The sequence below is a fragment of the Pseudorca crassidens genome, chromosome 9, assembly GCF_039906515.1.
Source record: "Pseudorca crassidens isolate mPseCra1 chromosome 9, mPseCra1.hap1, whole genome shotgun sequence".
In the NCBI taxonomy this organism is placed as follows: domain Eukaryota; kingdom Metazoa; phylum Chordata; class Mammalia; order Artiodactyla; family Delphinidae; genus Pseudorca; species Pseudorca crassidens.
This window is the reverse complement of record NC_090304.1, coordinates 102,135,315-102,151,918: the sequence shown is the minus strand read 5'-3', so window position 1 is coordinate 102,151,918 and position 16,604 is coordinate 102,135,315. Positions and strand designations below refer to the sequence as shown.

At 48.3% G+C, this 16,604-nt stretch overlaps 1 protein-coding gene across 2 annotated transcripts; it reads left to right on the top strand.

Moving 5' to 3' along the window:
* The first annotated feature begins 2 nt into the window (after window positions 1-2).
* RPUSD4 (RNA pseudouridine synthase D4) lies at window positions 3-6,598 on the top strand. Of its 2 annotated transcripts, none has more exons than XM_067751508.1 (7): window positions 3-233; window positions 612-777; window positions 2,042-2,243; window positions 3,326-3,419; window positions 3,494-3,638; window positions 5,499-5,596; window positions 6,065-6,598. In XM_067751508.1, the coding sequence occupies exons 1-7, from the start codon at window positions 48-50 to the stop codon at window positions 6,299-6,301; spliced, it is 1,128 nt and encodes a 375-aa protein (XP_067607609.1). In that variant the 5' UTR covers window positions 3-47; the 3' UTR covers window positions 6,302-6,598. The 2 variants fall into 2 exon arrangements, with proteins under 2 accessions (XP_067607609.1, XP_067607608.1); XM_067751507.1 differs by having other exon boundaries at window positions 6,062-6,598.
* Window positions 6,599-16,604: the final 10,006 nt, after the last annotated feature.

Genomic DNA, 16,604 nt, shown 5'->3' with positions numbered 1-16,604 from the left:
CCTCCTCGCTCTAGTCCGTCTTCTGCGCGTGGGCTTAGCTCGGCAAGATGGCGGCTCCTAGCTGTAGTGCGCTTGGCGTCTGGGTCCGGGGTTCCTGGCAGCGTCTGGGGGATCTCTTCACTTTCGTCTCAAAGCCACTTTGTTCCGCTGCTGCTGCCTCTCGGCCCCTGGATGCCCAGCGATTAGCGGAGAGGCTTCGAGCCCAGAAACAGGAACAAAAGACGAAGAAGCCGGTGAGCCCAGAAGGACCACAACTCCCAAGAGGCAGTGCGCTCACTGGTTTCCCAGGCCGGGAGGGAGGTGGGAGGGTCCTCTGACACATGTCAAGTAATCAATGTCGAGGACTAGTGGTGGGAGAATGGGGAGAAAGCGGAGGGGAGAGGTCAGAAGGGTGCGGTATCTTCCTGTGGGCTGGGTCTCTGGCTCCTGCCGACCCCGGCCCTAAGCGCTACGTGGGTACAGGCGAGACACACCCACCCCTGCGCTCAAATTACTCGGGGACGGGGCGAGTCTAATGCAAAAATACAGGCATTCCCTTCCCAAATTCTCACCCAGACTTACTGAAAGTCCTCCCCACCAGGCATTTACCGTCGCTCCTTCTCTCCCCGCAGGTGCCCACAAACCCTGTTCAAAGGAGAGTGCAAGAACTACTGCGGTTCACAGAGCAGCTGCAGCGCGTCCACCCCAACGTGCTTGCTAAGGCGCTGAGCCGAGGACTTATCCACCAGGACAAGGACCTTGTGGTCATCAATAAGCCCTACGGTCTCCCTGTGCATGGTAAGCAGCATGTGGGGAAGGGAGGCGGGCCGCTGCTGCTTTGTGCTACACGTAGGGGCAACTCTAACATTACTCGGGGGGCTCTCTGAAGCCTTGCTTTCAAAGTAATTAAACTTTTGTGGGGTACTGTCCTCTGTGAGGAACCAGTAAGGACGCAGAGATAAATAAGACAGTCCCCACCTTCCAAACATCTGGCAGCCAGCAGTGATTTATGGAATTTGCTGTGTGCAGACCTCCACCGAGGATTGCTATAGAGAAGGACAAAGGCTGTGTGGTTCCTGTCTTCAGATTATTTTCCATCGGAACTGGGAAAGAGGACATAACGTGTGTTGGTGTATACCTAACAAAACCCCAGGGTGCCTACAACTTAATGGAAACCCTAATGTTTTTGAATAAATGTTAAATGTAGTCAGAGACAGCTAGGGTGAGTCAGGAAAGACTGATAGAAAAAAATGCATTTGTGGAAAGGGTTTTGCTGGGGGAATAGGCATATTTTAGCTAGAAGAACGAATGTTTTGGGGGGAGGTATGGAGAAGGTTGTACATGAAAACAACGAATTAAATCAGACATTGCCGAGTGCTTTGTATGGTTTTTTTCCTCTCTTGATCCTTCCAGTAGCTTGCCTTTCCGTTCCCCAAGAGATAACTATTATCAAGATATTTACATTTTATAGATGAGAAAACTGAAAGTTGGAAAGAGTACGTAATCTGTCCAAGGTCAATGGCTAGTTGTGAGGGTCCATAGAATGGAACCCAGGAATGTCTCACCCCAAAGCCCTGCCTCTCAGCTCTTCTGTAATGCCTCAGGAAGGCCTCATGGTCTTGCATTTCTCACTAGGGTTTACTTGGCAAATTCTCAAGCCTTTGTTTATATAGTGAAATATCAGATCTCATCATTTTGGTTGCTAATTTTAGTATGAGTACATAAGTAGATTAACTATATATATATATACACACACATATAGGTCTGAGGAGAAAGCCACGTGCTCTAGGATGGTGCTTTTTAAACTTTAATATGCATATGAGTCACTTGGACCTTTTGTTAAAATGCAGATTTTGATTAATTAGTCTGGGTTGGAGGCCTGAGATTCCTTTCTAGCGAGCTCCCTGGGCAGACTGATATGTTTCTAGTCCCTGGACCACAATTCAGTAATAAGACTCTAGAAAGCATTTACTGTTAATCCAGTAAGGACTGTTGTCCCAGGTAGAGGTCTTTGGTGAGATCTTTTCCTGGCCTCTCAAACCTCTGGCTTTTTCCTTCGTAGGTGGCCCTGGGGTCCGGCTCTGCATCAGTGATGTACTGCCTGTCCTGGCGAAGATGCTTCACGGCCACAAGGCAGAGCCCTTGCATCTGTGCCATCGGCTGGACAAGGAAACTACAGGCGTAATGGTGTTGGCTTGGGAAAAAGACGTGGCGCATCAAGTCCAAGAGTTGTTTAGAACCCGTCAGGTGACAAAGAAGTACTGGTATGAAGCCCATCGATAGCGGTCGAGGTGGTGTAGGCACCCTTCCATCTATTCATCCGTTCATAGAGCAGGAACTCCTAGTAATAGAAGGCACTGTACTCAGACGTGTGGGCATATAAAAATTATAGGAAACAGGTTTAGTGCTTAGAATATTAGAGTCTGGTGGCATAGTGGTTCCTAATTATGGCTGTACATAAAAATTATTAAAAATTAATTATATGAGTATACATGATTTCATTCCTTTGGTAAAATGTCAGACAACAGCAGTAGTGTTAGGTCATTAGAAAGGGTCAACTCATAGTTACAACTCAGTGTAGGTATGATAAAATGTATCAGATAGCAGCCTAAACTGCTACCAATCTGCAGTGGGGTGTCCAGGGTGTGCAATGTTATATCTGGGCTTGTGACTCCTGGGCCAGTGATTCTGTGTTAGGCCACCAAGTAAGTACCCAGGAGAGCTGATTGACTGACTGGAAGAGGCATGGACGTAAGGACAGATTAAAGAGTCTTCTGCCTGTCTGTGGTGTGACGGAGGGAAACCTCCAACAAGAGGGACTTACTGAACTATGGTTGGGATTCCTGTGACTTTTCTGAGCACAGTTCCTCTGTTTTATTGACCTGGCAAATAGGCAGGAGCGGTCCTGTGAAATTTTCACTCAATTCATTCATTTATTCATTTATTCCATATGCAGTTCGAACTTACCATCTTTTATTATTTAAAAAAGAAAAACAGGATACAAAACTGTATTACCCTAGTTTTACTTTAAGCTGTACATACTCATTTTTAAAGGTTGGATGAGTGACAGTGTTATAAATACAATTTTTTTCTTGTTTTTCTGTTTTTTCCCCAAATATTCTACAATCAGCACATATTAGTTTAGTTGTAAAAAAGATAGGCGTATAAGGATAGTGTCAAACTCTCAGGCTAAGCACTATACCAAGAGATCATTTGGGACCCTCTGATCTTAAGACCTGACCGCAGTAGTGCAGGAGGTCCAGAGTTAAAACCTCTAAGTAGCCGATGCAAGGAGAGCCTCACTCACCTTTGTGGCTTAAGCAAGGGTCTGTGTGTGTCCCCTCAGGGCCATCACGATGCGCGTCCCGGTGCCCTCAGCGGGAGTCGTGGACATTCCCATCGTTGAGAAGGAGGTGCAGGGCCAGGAACGACACCACAAGGTGGGTGAGCGCCTCCAGAGGGATGGGTTTGCTGCTCTTTCTTCGAAATTGTGTCCTGATTTCTTTGGCTCCAGATGACGCTGTCCCCGAGCTACTGCATGGACAATGGGAAGATGGTGAGGGTACGGACCAGCAGGAACGCACACCTGGCTGTGACTCAGTACCGGGTGCTGAGCAGCACCCTCTCCTCCGCCCTCTTGGAGCTCCAGCCTGTTACCGGTGAGGGTGCCAGTGTTCTACAGTGGGTGGAGAAGCCCCACTGCCCCTCAGCTTCACCCAGGGCCTTGTGCCAGTCTCCGCCCCTCCCCTGAGCAGCTGGTATTATGGGGACTCTGGGATTGCACCAGAGTGTGCTTCCAGTGCTGATCTGAGGCTGGGAGCTTCCATAGGGATGATTGTTTAAAACAGCAGGTAGGGGCTTCCCTGGTGGCGCAGTGGTTGAGAGTCCGCCTGCCGATACAGGGGACGTGGGTTCGTGCCCCAGTCCGGGAAGATCCCACGTGCCGCGGAGTGGCTGGGCCCGTGAGCCATGGCCGCTGAGCCTGCGCATCCGGAGCCTGTGCTCCGCAACGGGAGAGGCCACAGCAGTGAGAGGCCCACGTACCACAAAAAAAAAAAAAAAAAAGAAAAAAAAACAGTAGGTAGCAGAAGGATACAAATAGTTTGCTTTAGGCAGACTCCTACTCTTAATCAGTTTCCTGGGTGGGTGAGAAATATTCAGTTAAAATGATAGAATAAATCAATTCTTCCTTCAAAAAATAATAAATAAATGGTTTGCTTACGTTTATTTAAAAATTTGCAAATTAATTCCTCAAAAAATGAAGCATAGGATTACCCTATGATCCAGCAATTCTGCTTCCTGTATATATGCAGAAGAATTGAAAACAGGGATTCAAAGAGATATTTGTACACCGGTGTTTATAGCAGCACTATTCACAATAGCCTAAAGGTGAAAACAACCTACATGTCCATCAACAGATGAGTGGAAAAACAGAATGTGGTACATCATGCAGTGGAATGTAATTCAACCTTAGAAAGGAAGGAAGTTCTGACACATACTGCAGCATGGATAGACGTTACGACATTATGCTAAATGAAACACAAAAGGACACATACTGTATGATTCCATTTATATGAGATACCTAGAGTAGGCAAATTCATAGAGACAGATAGTAGAGTAATGGTTACCAGGGGCTGGAGAGAGCGGGGGGCGGGGAGTTATTGTTAACTGAGTACAGAGTTTCAGTTGGGGGCAATGGAAAAGTTCTGGAGAGGGACTGTAGTAGTGATTGCACAACAATGTGAATGTACTCAGTGCCACCGAACTGTACTCTTAAAAACGATTAAAATGGGACTTCCCTGGTGGTGCATTGGTTAAGGATCTGCCTGCCAATGCAGGGACACAGGTTCAATCCCTGGTCCGGGAAGATCCCACATGCCGCAGAGCAACTAAGCCCATGCGCCACAACTACTGAGCCTGTGCTCTAGAGCCCGCGAGCCACAACTCCTGAGCCTGCGAGCCACAGCTACTGAAGCCCACACGCCTAGAGCCCGTGCTCCGTAATGAGAGAAGCCTCCGCAATGAGAAGCCCGTGCACCGCAATGAAGAGTGGTCCCTGCTCGCCGCAACTAGAGAAAGAAGACCCAACGAAGCAACGAAGACCCAATGTAGCCAAAAATAAATAAATAAATTTATATTAAAAGAAAGGATTAAAATGTTAAATTTTATGTATATTTTGCCACAGTAAAAAAAATAAATGTACAAAGTAATACTATTTAGTGTTATACAACACAATTATTAAAAAAAAAAGCATGGCAATGATAGACACCAAGTTGATAGCAGTGGTTATCTGTGGTGGAAAGGGAACTGTGGTGGCGAGGGGTACTTAGAGGCTTAACAGCATTTATAATGTTTATTTCCTAATAGCCTATTGTTTGTTATATTATTCTTTATACCTTATTGTAGTTGGGGCTTTGCCCGTTTTACTGTCCTTTGGTTTAATATGGTTAGAAGCAGATGCCACCAGTGGTATTGTTTCAATAGCTACTCCTAAGTTTCCTCCCTCTCTTTTTTTAAAGGAATAAAACATCAGCTTCGAGTTCACCTGTCTTTTGGATTGGATTGCCCGATCCTTGGTGACCACAAGTACTCAGACTGGAACAGGCTGGCCCCCCAGGTAATATACGTCTGACCCAATATGCAGCAGAATAAGGGGGAGAACTTATGCTTTCCCCTTGTTAAGTCCCTGAAGTGAGTCACAGCAAAGATGTGTTGATTGTCTTCCGACACAGTACCATGCTAGTTATCTAGCTTCTGGAGAAATTGAGAAGCAGTTAGGAGACTTTCTGAAGGCTCAAAGCAGGCTTTCACGCTACAGCGAAAGAGCCTTGGTGGGAACTTTGTTTTTTGCTGTTACAGCCCATTCTCTTGGAAAGCCAGAGAATTGGCCAAGGAGAGCTTCCCTGGTGTGGTGGGTTTTCTCATACATGGGCTCTGAACCCTTCCTAGAAATGGCCCCGAAGCAGGCTGTCCATCACTGTGTCTTCCGGGAGTTAGTGAGGGGGCCCTGTGAGTGGAGGTCTTCTGCCCCCGCACACTGGAGCTGTTGGCCTTGCGCTCACGAGCTCTTTCCTCTGCACAGAAGCTGTCCGCCTGCATCCTGAAGAAGCTGGGGCTGCGGCAGTCCAAGGCCCGTCACATCCCCCTTCACCTGCATGCCTGCCAGCTGACTCTGCCTGCCCTGCAGGCCGGGAAGGAGGAACTCAACTTGGTCTGCAAGCCTCCTCGATATTTTGTCCATTCCCTGCGCCGTCTGGGCTTAAAGATGCCGAGTCGGGATCAAAATGGGGACAAGGAAGCCACACACTCAGGAGCACAGTGAAGACAGTTGGGCAGTTTGCCCTGAATTCTTCTCTCTGTTTAAGGGACTCTGCTAACTTCTCACTTGGGACAGACTCCAGAAGAGCCAGGTGTGATGAGTTGAAGAAACAGCTGCTTCAGGGCTCTTACTGGGGACTAGTGTCTGTTTTTCGACACTCTGGCCACATGCTGGAAAAGCCAGCAGGCAGTCTCCCTGCTTCAGAGTGGAAGAGAGCTCAGGACCAGGAGAACTAAAGCACAGAATCTGTGATCAGGAACTGTTTTTACCCAACAATAAAGCTCTTGGTCTGTCAGGAAAGTTCCTGTGGTTGGAGAGAACATAATGGTGGTCTAGCTCATAGAGATTCAGAAGCAGCTTCTCCTGTCCTCGTGGAGCTGCAGGATCTATCAGCAAAGCCTTCCTGCTTTATTTGTTCAGTCTCAGATTTTGTAGCCAGCGATCATAGACTACAAGGATTCCCTTCAGCCTCCGCTCGGGCCCCTTACTGTGCTAGTGACTGTGGAGCCTGCGAAGGGGTGTTCAGTGAGCAAGCAAAGCAGGTGTAAATGTCAGGCAGGTAACAAAAACGAGTGGAGCAAGCAGGGTGTAAGGGCATGGTGGGGAGCACCCACCTGTCTAAAGAGGGCAGTTGTTAGCTCCAGCTGAGGGTTGCTCTGTGGGAACAGATTTTCTAACTTTTTAAATTATTTATTTATTTATTTGGCTATACCAGGTCTTAGTTGCGGCACGCGGGATCTTTGTTATGGCATGCAGGATCTTTAGCTGTGGCATGCGAACTCTTAGTTGTGGCATGTGGGATCTAGTTCCCTGACCAGGGATCAAATCCGGGCCCACTGCATTGGGAGTGCAGAGTCTTAACCACTGGACCACCAGGGAAGTCCTAACTTTTTTCAGAGAGTCAGGAAACCCAGATATTTATGTGAAATCTCCCAGTATATTGCTAACTAAATCAGAAGTTTTAAAAAGACACTTGGATAGCCAAGCAGGACATATTTGTAGGTTGGATTTGGTCTGCAGGCTGCCTGTTTGCAATCTAAAGAATGGTGTAGGGCTTCCCTGGTGGCGCAGTGGCTGAGAGTCCGCCTGCCAATGCAGGGGATACAGGTTCGTGCCCCGGTCAGGAAAGATCCCAAATGCCGTGGAGCGGCTGGGCCCGTGAGCCATGGCCGCTGAGCCTGCACGTCCGGAGCCTGTGCTCTGCAACAGGAGAGGCCACAGCAGTGAGAGGCCTGCGTACCGCAAAAAAAAAAAAAAAAAAAAAAAAAGAATGGTGTAGAAGTTTGGGGAAAGGGATCATCTTGAAAGTTCTGGATCAGTAGTTGGCATTTTAGCTCCATGTAGCATCTGTCCTTTCTAGACTAGGGGATGGCTTTGATTAATCTGTAAATATGTGGTTGTGAGGGGGCTGCTGGTGTTTTGAATCTCCTTTGTTTTGGAAGCAAGCCTATCCTTGGGTCTCAGGAGGGAGATGCTGAGCCGAGCACCCCGCGGGAGGAAGTTATCCCGGCCATCCAGCTAGCTCCCATCTTATTTCTTGCAACAGTACCATCTTGCAGACAAATACACCTCATGTTACTTTGGCTGAGCTGAGAAAACTCGGAGTGACAGCACAGCTGGGGAGAAGCCCCAGGAACAGTCGTTAGGTGTTCTCTCTGTGTTGATAATACAGCTTTCTAAAAACCCACTTTCCTGTTTCCATGATGCCTTTTACCATGCATGATGGATTGAACTTTAAAAGCACAGATGAAATAACTGTCCAGTAAGTCCCCTACATACGAACGAGTTCCGTTCTGAGAGCATGTTTGTAAGTCCAATTTGTTCATAAGTCCAACAAAGTTAGCCTAGGTACCCAACTGACACAGTTGGCTACATAGTACTGTACTGGAATAGGTTTAAAACACTTTTCACACAAATAATACATAACAAACAAAAAATAAACATTTTAAATCTTACAGTACAGTACCTTGAAAAGTACAGTAGTACAGTACCTTGAAAAGTACAGTAGTACAGTACAACAGCTGGCATCCAGGGGCTGGCATCGAGTGAAGAGGCAAGAAGAGTTACTGACTGGAGGAGGGAGAGGAGGTGGGAGGCGGTAGAGCTGAAGGATCGTCAGCAACAGGAGACGGAGGGCAAGCTGCAGTACCAGCTACATCACCACTGCTTTTACTCTTGCTTCCAGACATCTTGAGCTTGAAATAAAGACACTGTACTACTGTACTTTATACAGTACTATACAGTAAAGTACACAGAAGCACAACCACTTACAGAGGATGCAGGCATGTGACAGTGTACGCCAGACATGTGAACTAACTTACGTGATTGGACATGCAGACGCACGTTCGCATCTTTGTAAGTTCGCAACTTGAAGGTTTGTATGTAGGGGACTTACTGTATTTGTTTCTGTAAGGCCTAAAACTGTTGGCTGTTGTTTCTATTTCTAGTAAACCATGCTCCTCGAGATAAAGGTACAAGAACGTGACACTTAGAAAATACTGATAATTGACTTTGAATTGGGGAGGCAATTGAAGAAGACCCCTGGTTTTGTGAGTGTTTGGAGAAACCCCAGGAACCTGGGAACCGCCCCCAAAGGGACCAGGCAGTCCAGATGTAGGGCAGCCCGGGCTGCAGGTGTCGGCTGGAAGAGGTGAGACAGCGCCAGCCTGCAGCAGTCTGCTCGCGACATTCCCGACTGCTGGGCGGCTAGGGCAGGGCGCGGAGTGACAGTGCTCTCCCCTTACCTGTCTGTGTTTTCTTAGTCTTGCTGGGTATAGCAGTTATCCAGGATAATCTAAGAGAACTTTTATCCCAGGTTGGCGTGGCCTGGGAAGGTGGGCTACATCCAAGGGAGGCTGGAACATGCCTAAAATGAAACATTGGTTAGAGCCAGTGAAAAGATTGGATTTGGTGTTAAATCATATAATTAATAAGAAAGTAGTTTTTCATTCTTTTTATTAAAGTTCTACATGCACATGATTTTTTTAAAAATCAAGAACTAAAAGGCGTATAATGAAAAACTGTCCCTTGCCCATCTGGGCTTTTATTTTTAGCTTCCCCACAAATGCCCACTGTGAGCCTCTGGGAAGAGCCAGCTGCTTTGCTTAGGGGGCTGTAGGGCAGACTCACGCCAGCACTCCCTGCTGCAGGGAGCCGCTACCCGCCTGCTGCTCGCCAGCTAGGTTTTTTCCAGGCTGGGCACCCCCCAGCCTGAGCCGGCAAGGTGCTCTCCTCAGTCATCACACCGTACCTTGTCTTTACATTTACAACCCATCTCTCCTGCTCTGCCTCCTTGCTCGCTTTGATTCTGTGAACTCCTCTCGCATCTCCTCACTTGATTTCCTTCCAGGCTCCTTGAAGGCTCCAGCCTCAGGGCTCCGTCTGCATCCAGTTTCTCACCCAGGTGACCTGGCAGCAGAGCTGGATCGGCTTTGGAAACCTCTGCCTGTATGCTGCTGCCTCTAATCTCTCTCTGACCTTGGTCTCTCCTGTGAGCTCCTGATCTCTATATCCATTTGCCCGTGGGCATCACCCCTTGAGATTCTGTACCGGCCCCCCAGATCGTGCTCACACCACTCGTCTTCTCTCTCCAGACCTGGTCGTCCTCTCCTGCTCTTGCCTTAGTTAAATGGTATCACCACTGTCCTGGGAATCACCCTCAACTCCTCTCTCACACCTGCCCCCAAATCCAGTTAGTCACCAAGTCTGCTCTCCTTCCCTCTAAACCCCTTCTCTGAATATGCACTTACATCCTACTTCCCCGGGCACCAGTGTCACCCTCCCCAGCCTTCAACCACGAGGGGATAGAGGGGGAAGGTGGAGTGGCAGAGCCGGTACGAAGTAGGGTCACAGGCAACCTGCTCGTTCCCACAGAAACCAAGCTCAGGGTGTGCTGGGACCATCCTGGGTCCCTGGGCTCTGTACAGTGGAGGGCTGGCGTAACTACGATAGAACACCGCAAAACACACCCCCGTGTTTTCTCAATCGGCTGCCCTTGGCTCTCTGGGCCACTTTTAGCTAGAGCTCCCAGTAGGATATACAGACACGGCCTTCTGTCTGTGCTTGTGCGGAGCATGCCCTGTGGGTGCAGACACCTCTTCCCCCAGTGGGACGGACAGCGCAGTGTACTTCCCACACCACCTGCCCAGAGTGAGGCCAGACTCCACAGGTTAAGGGCACAGTGCTGCACAGGACTCCTGTCCAGACACCAGCTGCAAGCTCGGGGGTTCCCAGGCCACCGCACTTCCGACTCATCAAGGGGAGGAATGAGCTTTCCATGGCCCTCTTAGGGTCCCTGGCTGGGTCTAAAAATTGAACTGACAGATTAACAGGAGAAAAGCGTACACATTTATTTGCTACAAGTTTTACGTGGCATGAGAGTTTTCATAAAGAAATGAAGGCCCAGAGAAACAGACCCAGAAACATACCTGTGTATTATCGCGCCAGCTTCGATGAAGAGTGGCCCGTCAGGGAGGAATGCGATGGGTTGGCGGGGGAGGAAGTAATTGTAGCAACTGGGGCAGCTTCACAAGGCCTGTTAGTTAGGATTCTTCTTGGCGACTCAGTCTTTGGAGATACGGACGCTCCTTTTCTCCAGGTATGGGGAGGGCACCTCTCACATTATGGTTTATGACCTGTTTCAGGGAAGAAGGGCAAGGAGAGGAGGAGGTCAAATCGAGTTTCCTGCTTCTGCTGTTTTCTCAAACTTCTTCAACGTAAAATATTCAAGGTGCCAGATTTTGGGGTAGCATGTCCTCAACCCCATCACCAAATAGCTAAAAATTCAGGGGTTCCTGCGACCTCCTCAGGCTCGATAATCCTCTAGAATGACTCCCAGAACTCAGGAAAGTGCTATACTTACTATTACAGGCTTATTACAGCAATAAAAGAATACAAATCAGGACCAGCCAAAAGAAGAGACTCATGGAGCAAAGTCTGGGAGGGTTCGAAATAGGAAGCTACTATGGCCTCTCCCGGGGGAGTCAGGACGCATCGCCCTCCTGGCACACGGATGTGTATTGCCAACCATAAAGGTCATGTAGCTTCAGTGCCTGGAGTTTTTACTGGGGTGTCATCATGTAGGCTTGATTGATTACATCACTGGCCACTAGTAATTGAACTCAATCCAACTCCCCTTTCCATCCCGGAGCCCGAACCCTCTAATCACAAGGTTGGTCTATTGATGTGGCCTCCACCCTGACACTCTCCACGGGTTACACAAATTGTCAGGGACCCACCGTGAGTAATGAAGACACTCCTATCATCCCAAGGATTTAGAGGCTTCCTTCCAGGAGCCAGGGACAAAAGCCAGGCAAATTCCTTACTATACAACTTCGTTTCCCCTCTGTACCCCCAGTTCCCTGAGTCATCTCTCCATGTCCTATATAGGGACCCCTTCGCCTGTCTCCTTGGTGGCTGTCTGTATAGATGCCTCCATCAGCTGGGGCCTTAGGCTCCTCTTGGACCAGCAGTCTTGAGATATTTCTGTTCACTTCCTCTGTCGAACACCACGTGGTGCACTCTTATGTGCTACGATCCACAGCGTAGATTAAATCCCTGGGGTTTTAATCAGGGGTGATCACACAGTAGGGTGAATCTTCTTTTGGGGGGATTTTCTATGCTGTGTGTTCACAGTTACAGTAAACATGTCCTAAATACACAGGTACCCCATGCCTTCCAGCCCACGTCAGTCCATACACGTGTGTACTCCACACACACACACACAAGTCCACACTTCATATCACCTCCCTTTAACACTCCCCCCAACTCACCTCATTGCCACTCTTCACACCTGTGGGGCTCTTGACCTGCCGCTGCTCACACTGTGGACTCCTCAGTGGGTGTGTGCAGACTGTCTTGTGGGAGCCAGACTGGGAGCGGGGAGACTGGTGAAGAGGCCCACGCCATGGCCCAGCTGACAAGTGACGGTGGTTGCACGAGAGTGGGGCCCTGGGCGCACAGTAAACAGGCTCAAGATACAGCTGGGAAGGAGCATGGGAAGAGCTGATTAGGGGTTGACGTGGGTGGGGTAGGGGGAGCGTCTAGGGTGCCTCCCAGGGAGCCTGTCTGAGTGGTGGGGTAGATGAGGTGGGTTGACAATAAAAGGGGGAGGAAGAGGTTTGGGGTGGCCGTCCCAGTCCTATGTCAGTGCTGTTACACATCCACACATCCAAGAGGGAGGAGCGGAGGGTGGCGGTTACCCCCTGTCCCCAGAGCACCGCAAGGTGTGCCCATCTTCATCGTTCCACACTTACTACAGCGCATCCTAACCATTACCTGTAATCACGCCTGCCTTCTCCCAGCCTGTGAGCTTCCCGGGGGCAGGCACCAGGGCTTTCATCTTTGTGTCTGGCCCCCAAGCCCTATATCTGTAAACCCTTGTAAAATGGCTACTGAACAGAGAGGCAGCCCTAGGTCTGTGGTAGCTCTCAGGCTCTGCAGCCAGATGGGCTTTGGGTTCAAACGGCTCTGATATTTATTTGGTACGACCGTGGATAATTTATTTAACTTATCAGAGCCTCAGTTCATGCACCTTCAAAATGGGTATAATAATAGTACCTCTATGACACAGATATTTTAAGGATTAATTGAAATAATTCATGTTAAGTTCCCAGAAGAGTTCCTGACACGGCAAGCGCCCAATTAATGTAATGTTAGGTTAAAGCAGGTTAAATTTGCCATTTTTATTGAGGTAAAATTCACAGGCTTTATATAAAATTCATCCATTTAAAGTATAAAATTCAATGGTTTTTGTATATTCCTAGAGTTGGACAACTATCACCCCAGTCTAATTTTAGAATATTTTCATCCTCGCGAAAAGAAACCCGATATCCATTTAGCAGTCACTCCCCATTCCCGCTCAGCCAGAGCCAGCCACTCTCCTATTTCTGCCTCTGTAGATTTGCCTATTTTCGATACTTGATATACATAGAATGATGCAATATATGATCTTCTGTGCCTCTTCTACTCAGCATGTTTTCAAGATTCATCTTGTTGTAACATGTATCAGTATTTCACTTCTTTTAATTGCTGAATAATACTCCATCGTATAAGTATGCGAGTTTTGTGTATCCATTCATTTGTTGATGATCGTTTCCCCTTTTTCGTTATGAATCATGCTGCTATGAACATTCATGTATAAGTTTGTGTGGGTGTATGTTTTCATTTCTCTTGGGTACGTAACTAGGAGTAGAATTGCTGGGTCACATGGTAACTACAGGTCAAGTGTTAACTCTGCTCAACACTTTGTAGAACTGCCAGCCTATTTTCCAAAGGGGTTGCACCATTTTACACACCCAATTTCTCACCAACACTTGTTATTACCTATCTTTCTGACTATGGGCCTCCTAGAGGATGCGAAGTGGTTTCTCACTGTGGTTTTGATTTGCATTTCTCTGATGACTTATGATATTGAGGATGTCTTCATGTGTTTATTAGCCATTTATATATCTTGTTTGAAGAAATGTCTTCAAATCCTTTGCCCATTTTTAAATTGGGTTTTTTTTTTTTTTTTTTTTGCGGAACGCGGGCCTCTCACTGTTGTGGCCTCTCCCGTTGTGGAGCACAGGCTCCGGACGCGCAGGATCAGCGGCCATGGCTCACGGGCCCAGCCGCTCCGTGGCATGTGGGATCTTCCCGGACCGGGGCATGAACCCGTGTCCCCTGCATCGGCAGGCGGATTCTCAATCACTGCGCCACCAGGGAAGCCCTGGGTTATCTTTTTATTATTGTAAAAGTTCTTTATGTGTTCTGTATGCTAGTCCCTTATCAGGTATATTATTTGCAAATATTTTCTCCCTTCTGTGTGTTGTCCTTACATTTAAAAAATTATAACATTTGCAACACAAAAGTTTTAGATTTTGAATTTATATCTCCTTTTGTTGGTTGTGCTTTTGGTGCCATATATAAAAAAAATTGCCTAATCCAAAGTCACGGAGATTTAATCCTATTTTTTCTTCTAATAGTTTGCTAGTTTTAGCTGTTACATTTTGGGCTATGATCCATTTTAAATTAATTTTTCAGTATGTTGTATTAAGGTCCCTAACTTTGCATGTGGGTAGCTAGTGGTCCCAGCGCCATTTGTTGAAAAGATTCTTCTTCCTCCCATGGAATTGTTTTGGTAAGCTTCCATTTTTGAAGGTCACACTGGGTCAGATATAGATAATTTCATAGGGTACAATTTAGTTTTATTACAGTGTTAATGTGAATGAAGCAAAATGAGAAATAATTGTAGTTTCCCATTTTGCCACCAGATGGCAACAGTCTCCCAGATTTCTTATCCCTCACTGGGCCGAAAGTGGGAACACGTTTTATAATCAAGTATCCTCCACAAGAGTCTTTCCCTGTTCTTCTCCAACCTCCTGAAACCCCTGACATTGGCTTCCCCAGCATTGTACATCTCGGTCCTTTATTTTTTAATTTAGCTTAAACGTGGGGTTTTCTGTTCTCAGGTGGAGAGTGAGGTAGTGGGGGGAGGTCATGGTTTAGGCTGGCCGAGTGTATTCCAACTAGAATAGGACTCGTAAACGCTCAGTTATAAAAGTACTGCAAGTTCATTATAGAAATGAAAAGTATAATCAAGCCGTTCTCAACTATCAAAAAGCCTCATGGCTACACTCAGATAAGAGTACATCTTAGGTGGGATGACAAAATGACATCCAGCCCTATAACGGGGGCCCTGCCTCATCAACCCCAGATCTGCATTACGGGCCCCAGCCCACCAATCATATGGCCTGCGGCACTGTCCCCGGCACACCAGGGGAGACGCGAGAGTGAGAAGTGAAAGAGCTTGCCTACCTTCCTTTCAGGAATAAATACCTTCTGCTCTGAAGGTATTTATTTATACTCACTGGCCTCTCTTGCCTGTTTCTCAAAGTATTAGCCGTTCTGAAGTCTCAGAATCTACTGGGAGGAGTGTTGCTACAACCTCACCTCCGGGCTTCCTAACTGTGCACGGGGTTGAAGGGCCACCTTTCCTCCCAATTCCCCTAGAGACAGCAGATTTTACCTGTGAATTCTGTTGATGGGGCCCGTTCCATAGTCTGCAGGCTCCATTCATTTATAAGACATTGCTACTTTCAATTTTTCACCAATTAAAAAGAAAGCCTAATGGAAATATGCATTTACTCACCACGTGGTTGCACAGCTCAGCTGAAATATCAGGAGTTCTTAGCTTTTGGCTCAAGGTAGTAGAACATTGCCATCTCTTTGTTGATCAGAAGCCCTGATTAATATGTATGATTTTGACTAACAAAACAGGTCGATAAAATGTCATTTAATAAATAATGGGGGGAAATAAAGATGGCAGGCTTGGAAGCCTGGGCTGCGATGATGTGCCTCAGGTGCCAGACATGTGTGCTCAGCTGCCAGCCTCCCCTTCTCCACCGTTGCTCCGGGGGCGGGCCTCATTCCTGCACCCCACGGGCTTTCTCACGTGGATTTCAGAGTCCTCAGCTCCCTCACCGCTCCCACACCTCCCACCTGCATCTGTGGGCTCTGAACCCCAGCGTCAGAGCAGACTGTGAACGCCCTTTTCCCAACACCCAGTGAGCAGTCTGTCCCGGGGGAGCCGAGACAGTGGCTGCAGGAGAGGACAGCTCTGACCGCCGGGGCTGTGCTAACCTGAAGCTGGTCTTTCAGTGCTCTGGGAGCTATTACCGTCTGTCCGTCAGCAGCTTCAGGGAGCCAGAAGTGATGACCCGGACCCATTCAGGGAGCGAGCAAGGGGAAGGGGTCCCCACTTTGATGTGAGCAACAGGGTCAGGGAGGGAGTAGGAGGTGAGAGCCAGGGCTGGGCTGCTGGCGGCAATCTCCTCTCCCAGCCAGGCCTCCACGCAGATGCCAGCTTGTCTTCATCACCCCTTTCATGTCTCCCTTCTCTGGGGCCAGGTCTCCGCCCAAGCCTCTGGACTGCCCTGGGCTCCTGGTCCCACCCCTCCAGCCCGTGTCCCAGATGTGGCCCCATCGCCTGCGTACACACCCTCCTCGGAGGGGGAGTGAGGCAGTGGGTGGGCAGGTAGTGCCCAGGGTGGGGACCAAACCCACCTGCTTCATCTGTCCTTGATTCTGAGGGGCAGGTGGTAACTGCTTCCTGCAGGAAGCACCCAGCCTGAGAGAGAAGAGAATCTTCCATTTGGAACCAGAAATCCCAGGGCCGGGAGGGATCTCTACCTTCTGCTACATTCGTAGCAGGCAGCTGCCCAGCCTGGCCTTGCACACTTGAACGGCAGGAACACTATCTCCTGAGGGTCCCGCACTCATGGGTGGAGGGAGGAGATGGGAGAACAGGGAGCGGGGCAGGGAGATG

Bases quoted from the DNA above. Each gene is read 5' to 3' on its own strand.
- RPUSD4 (XM_067751507.1), top strand. From the start codon at position 48: ATGGCGGCTCCTAGCTGTAGTGCGCTTGGCGTCTGGGTCCGGGGTTCC. The intron at 778-2,041 runs GTAAGCAGCATG...TTTCCTTCGTAG, and splicing joins CTACGGTCTCCCTGTGCATG to GTGGCCCTGGGGTCCGGCTC. The intron at 2,244-3,325 runs GTATGAAGCCCA...GTGTCCCCTCAG, and splicing joins CAGGTGACAAAGAAGTACTG to GGCCATCACGATGCGCGTCC.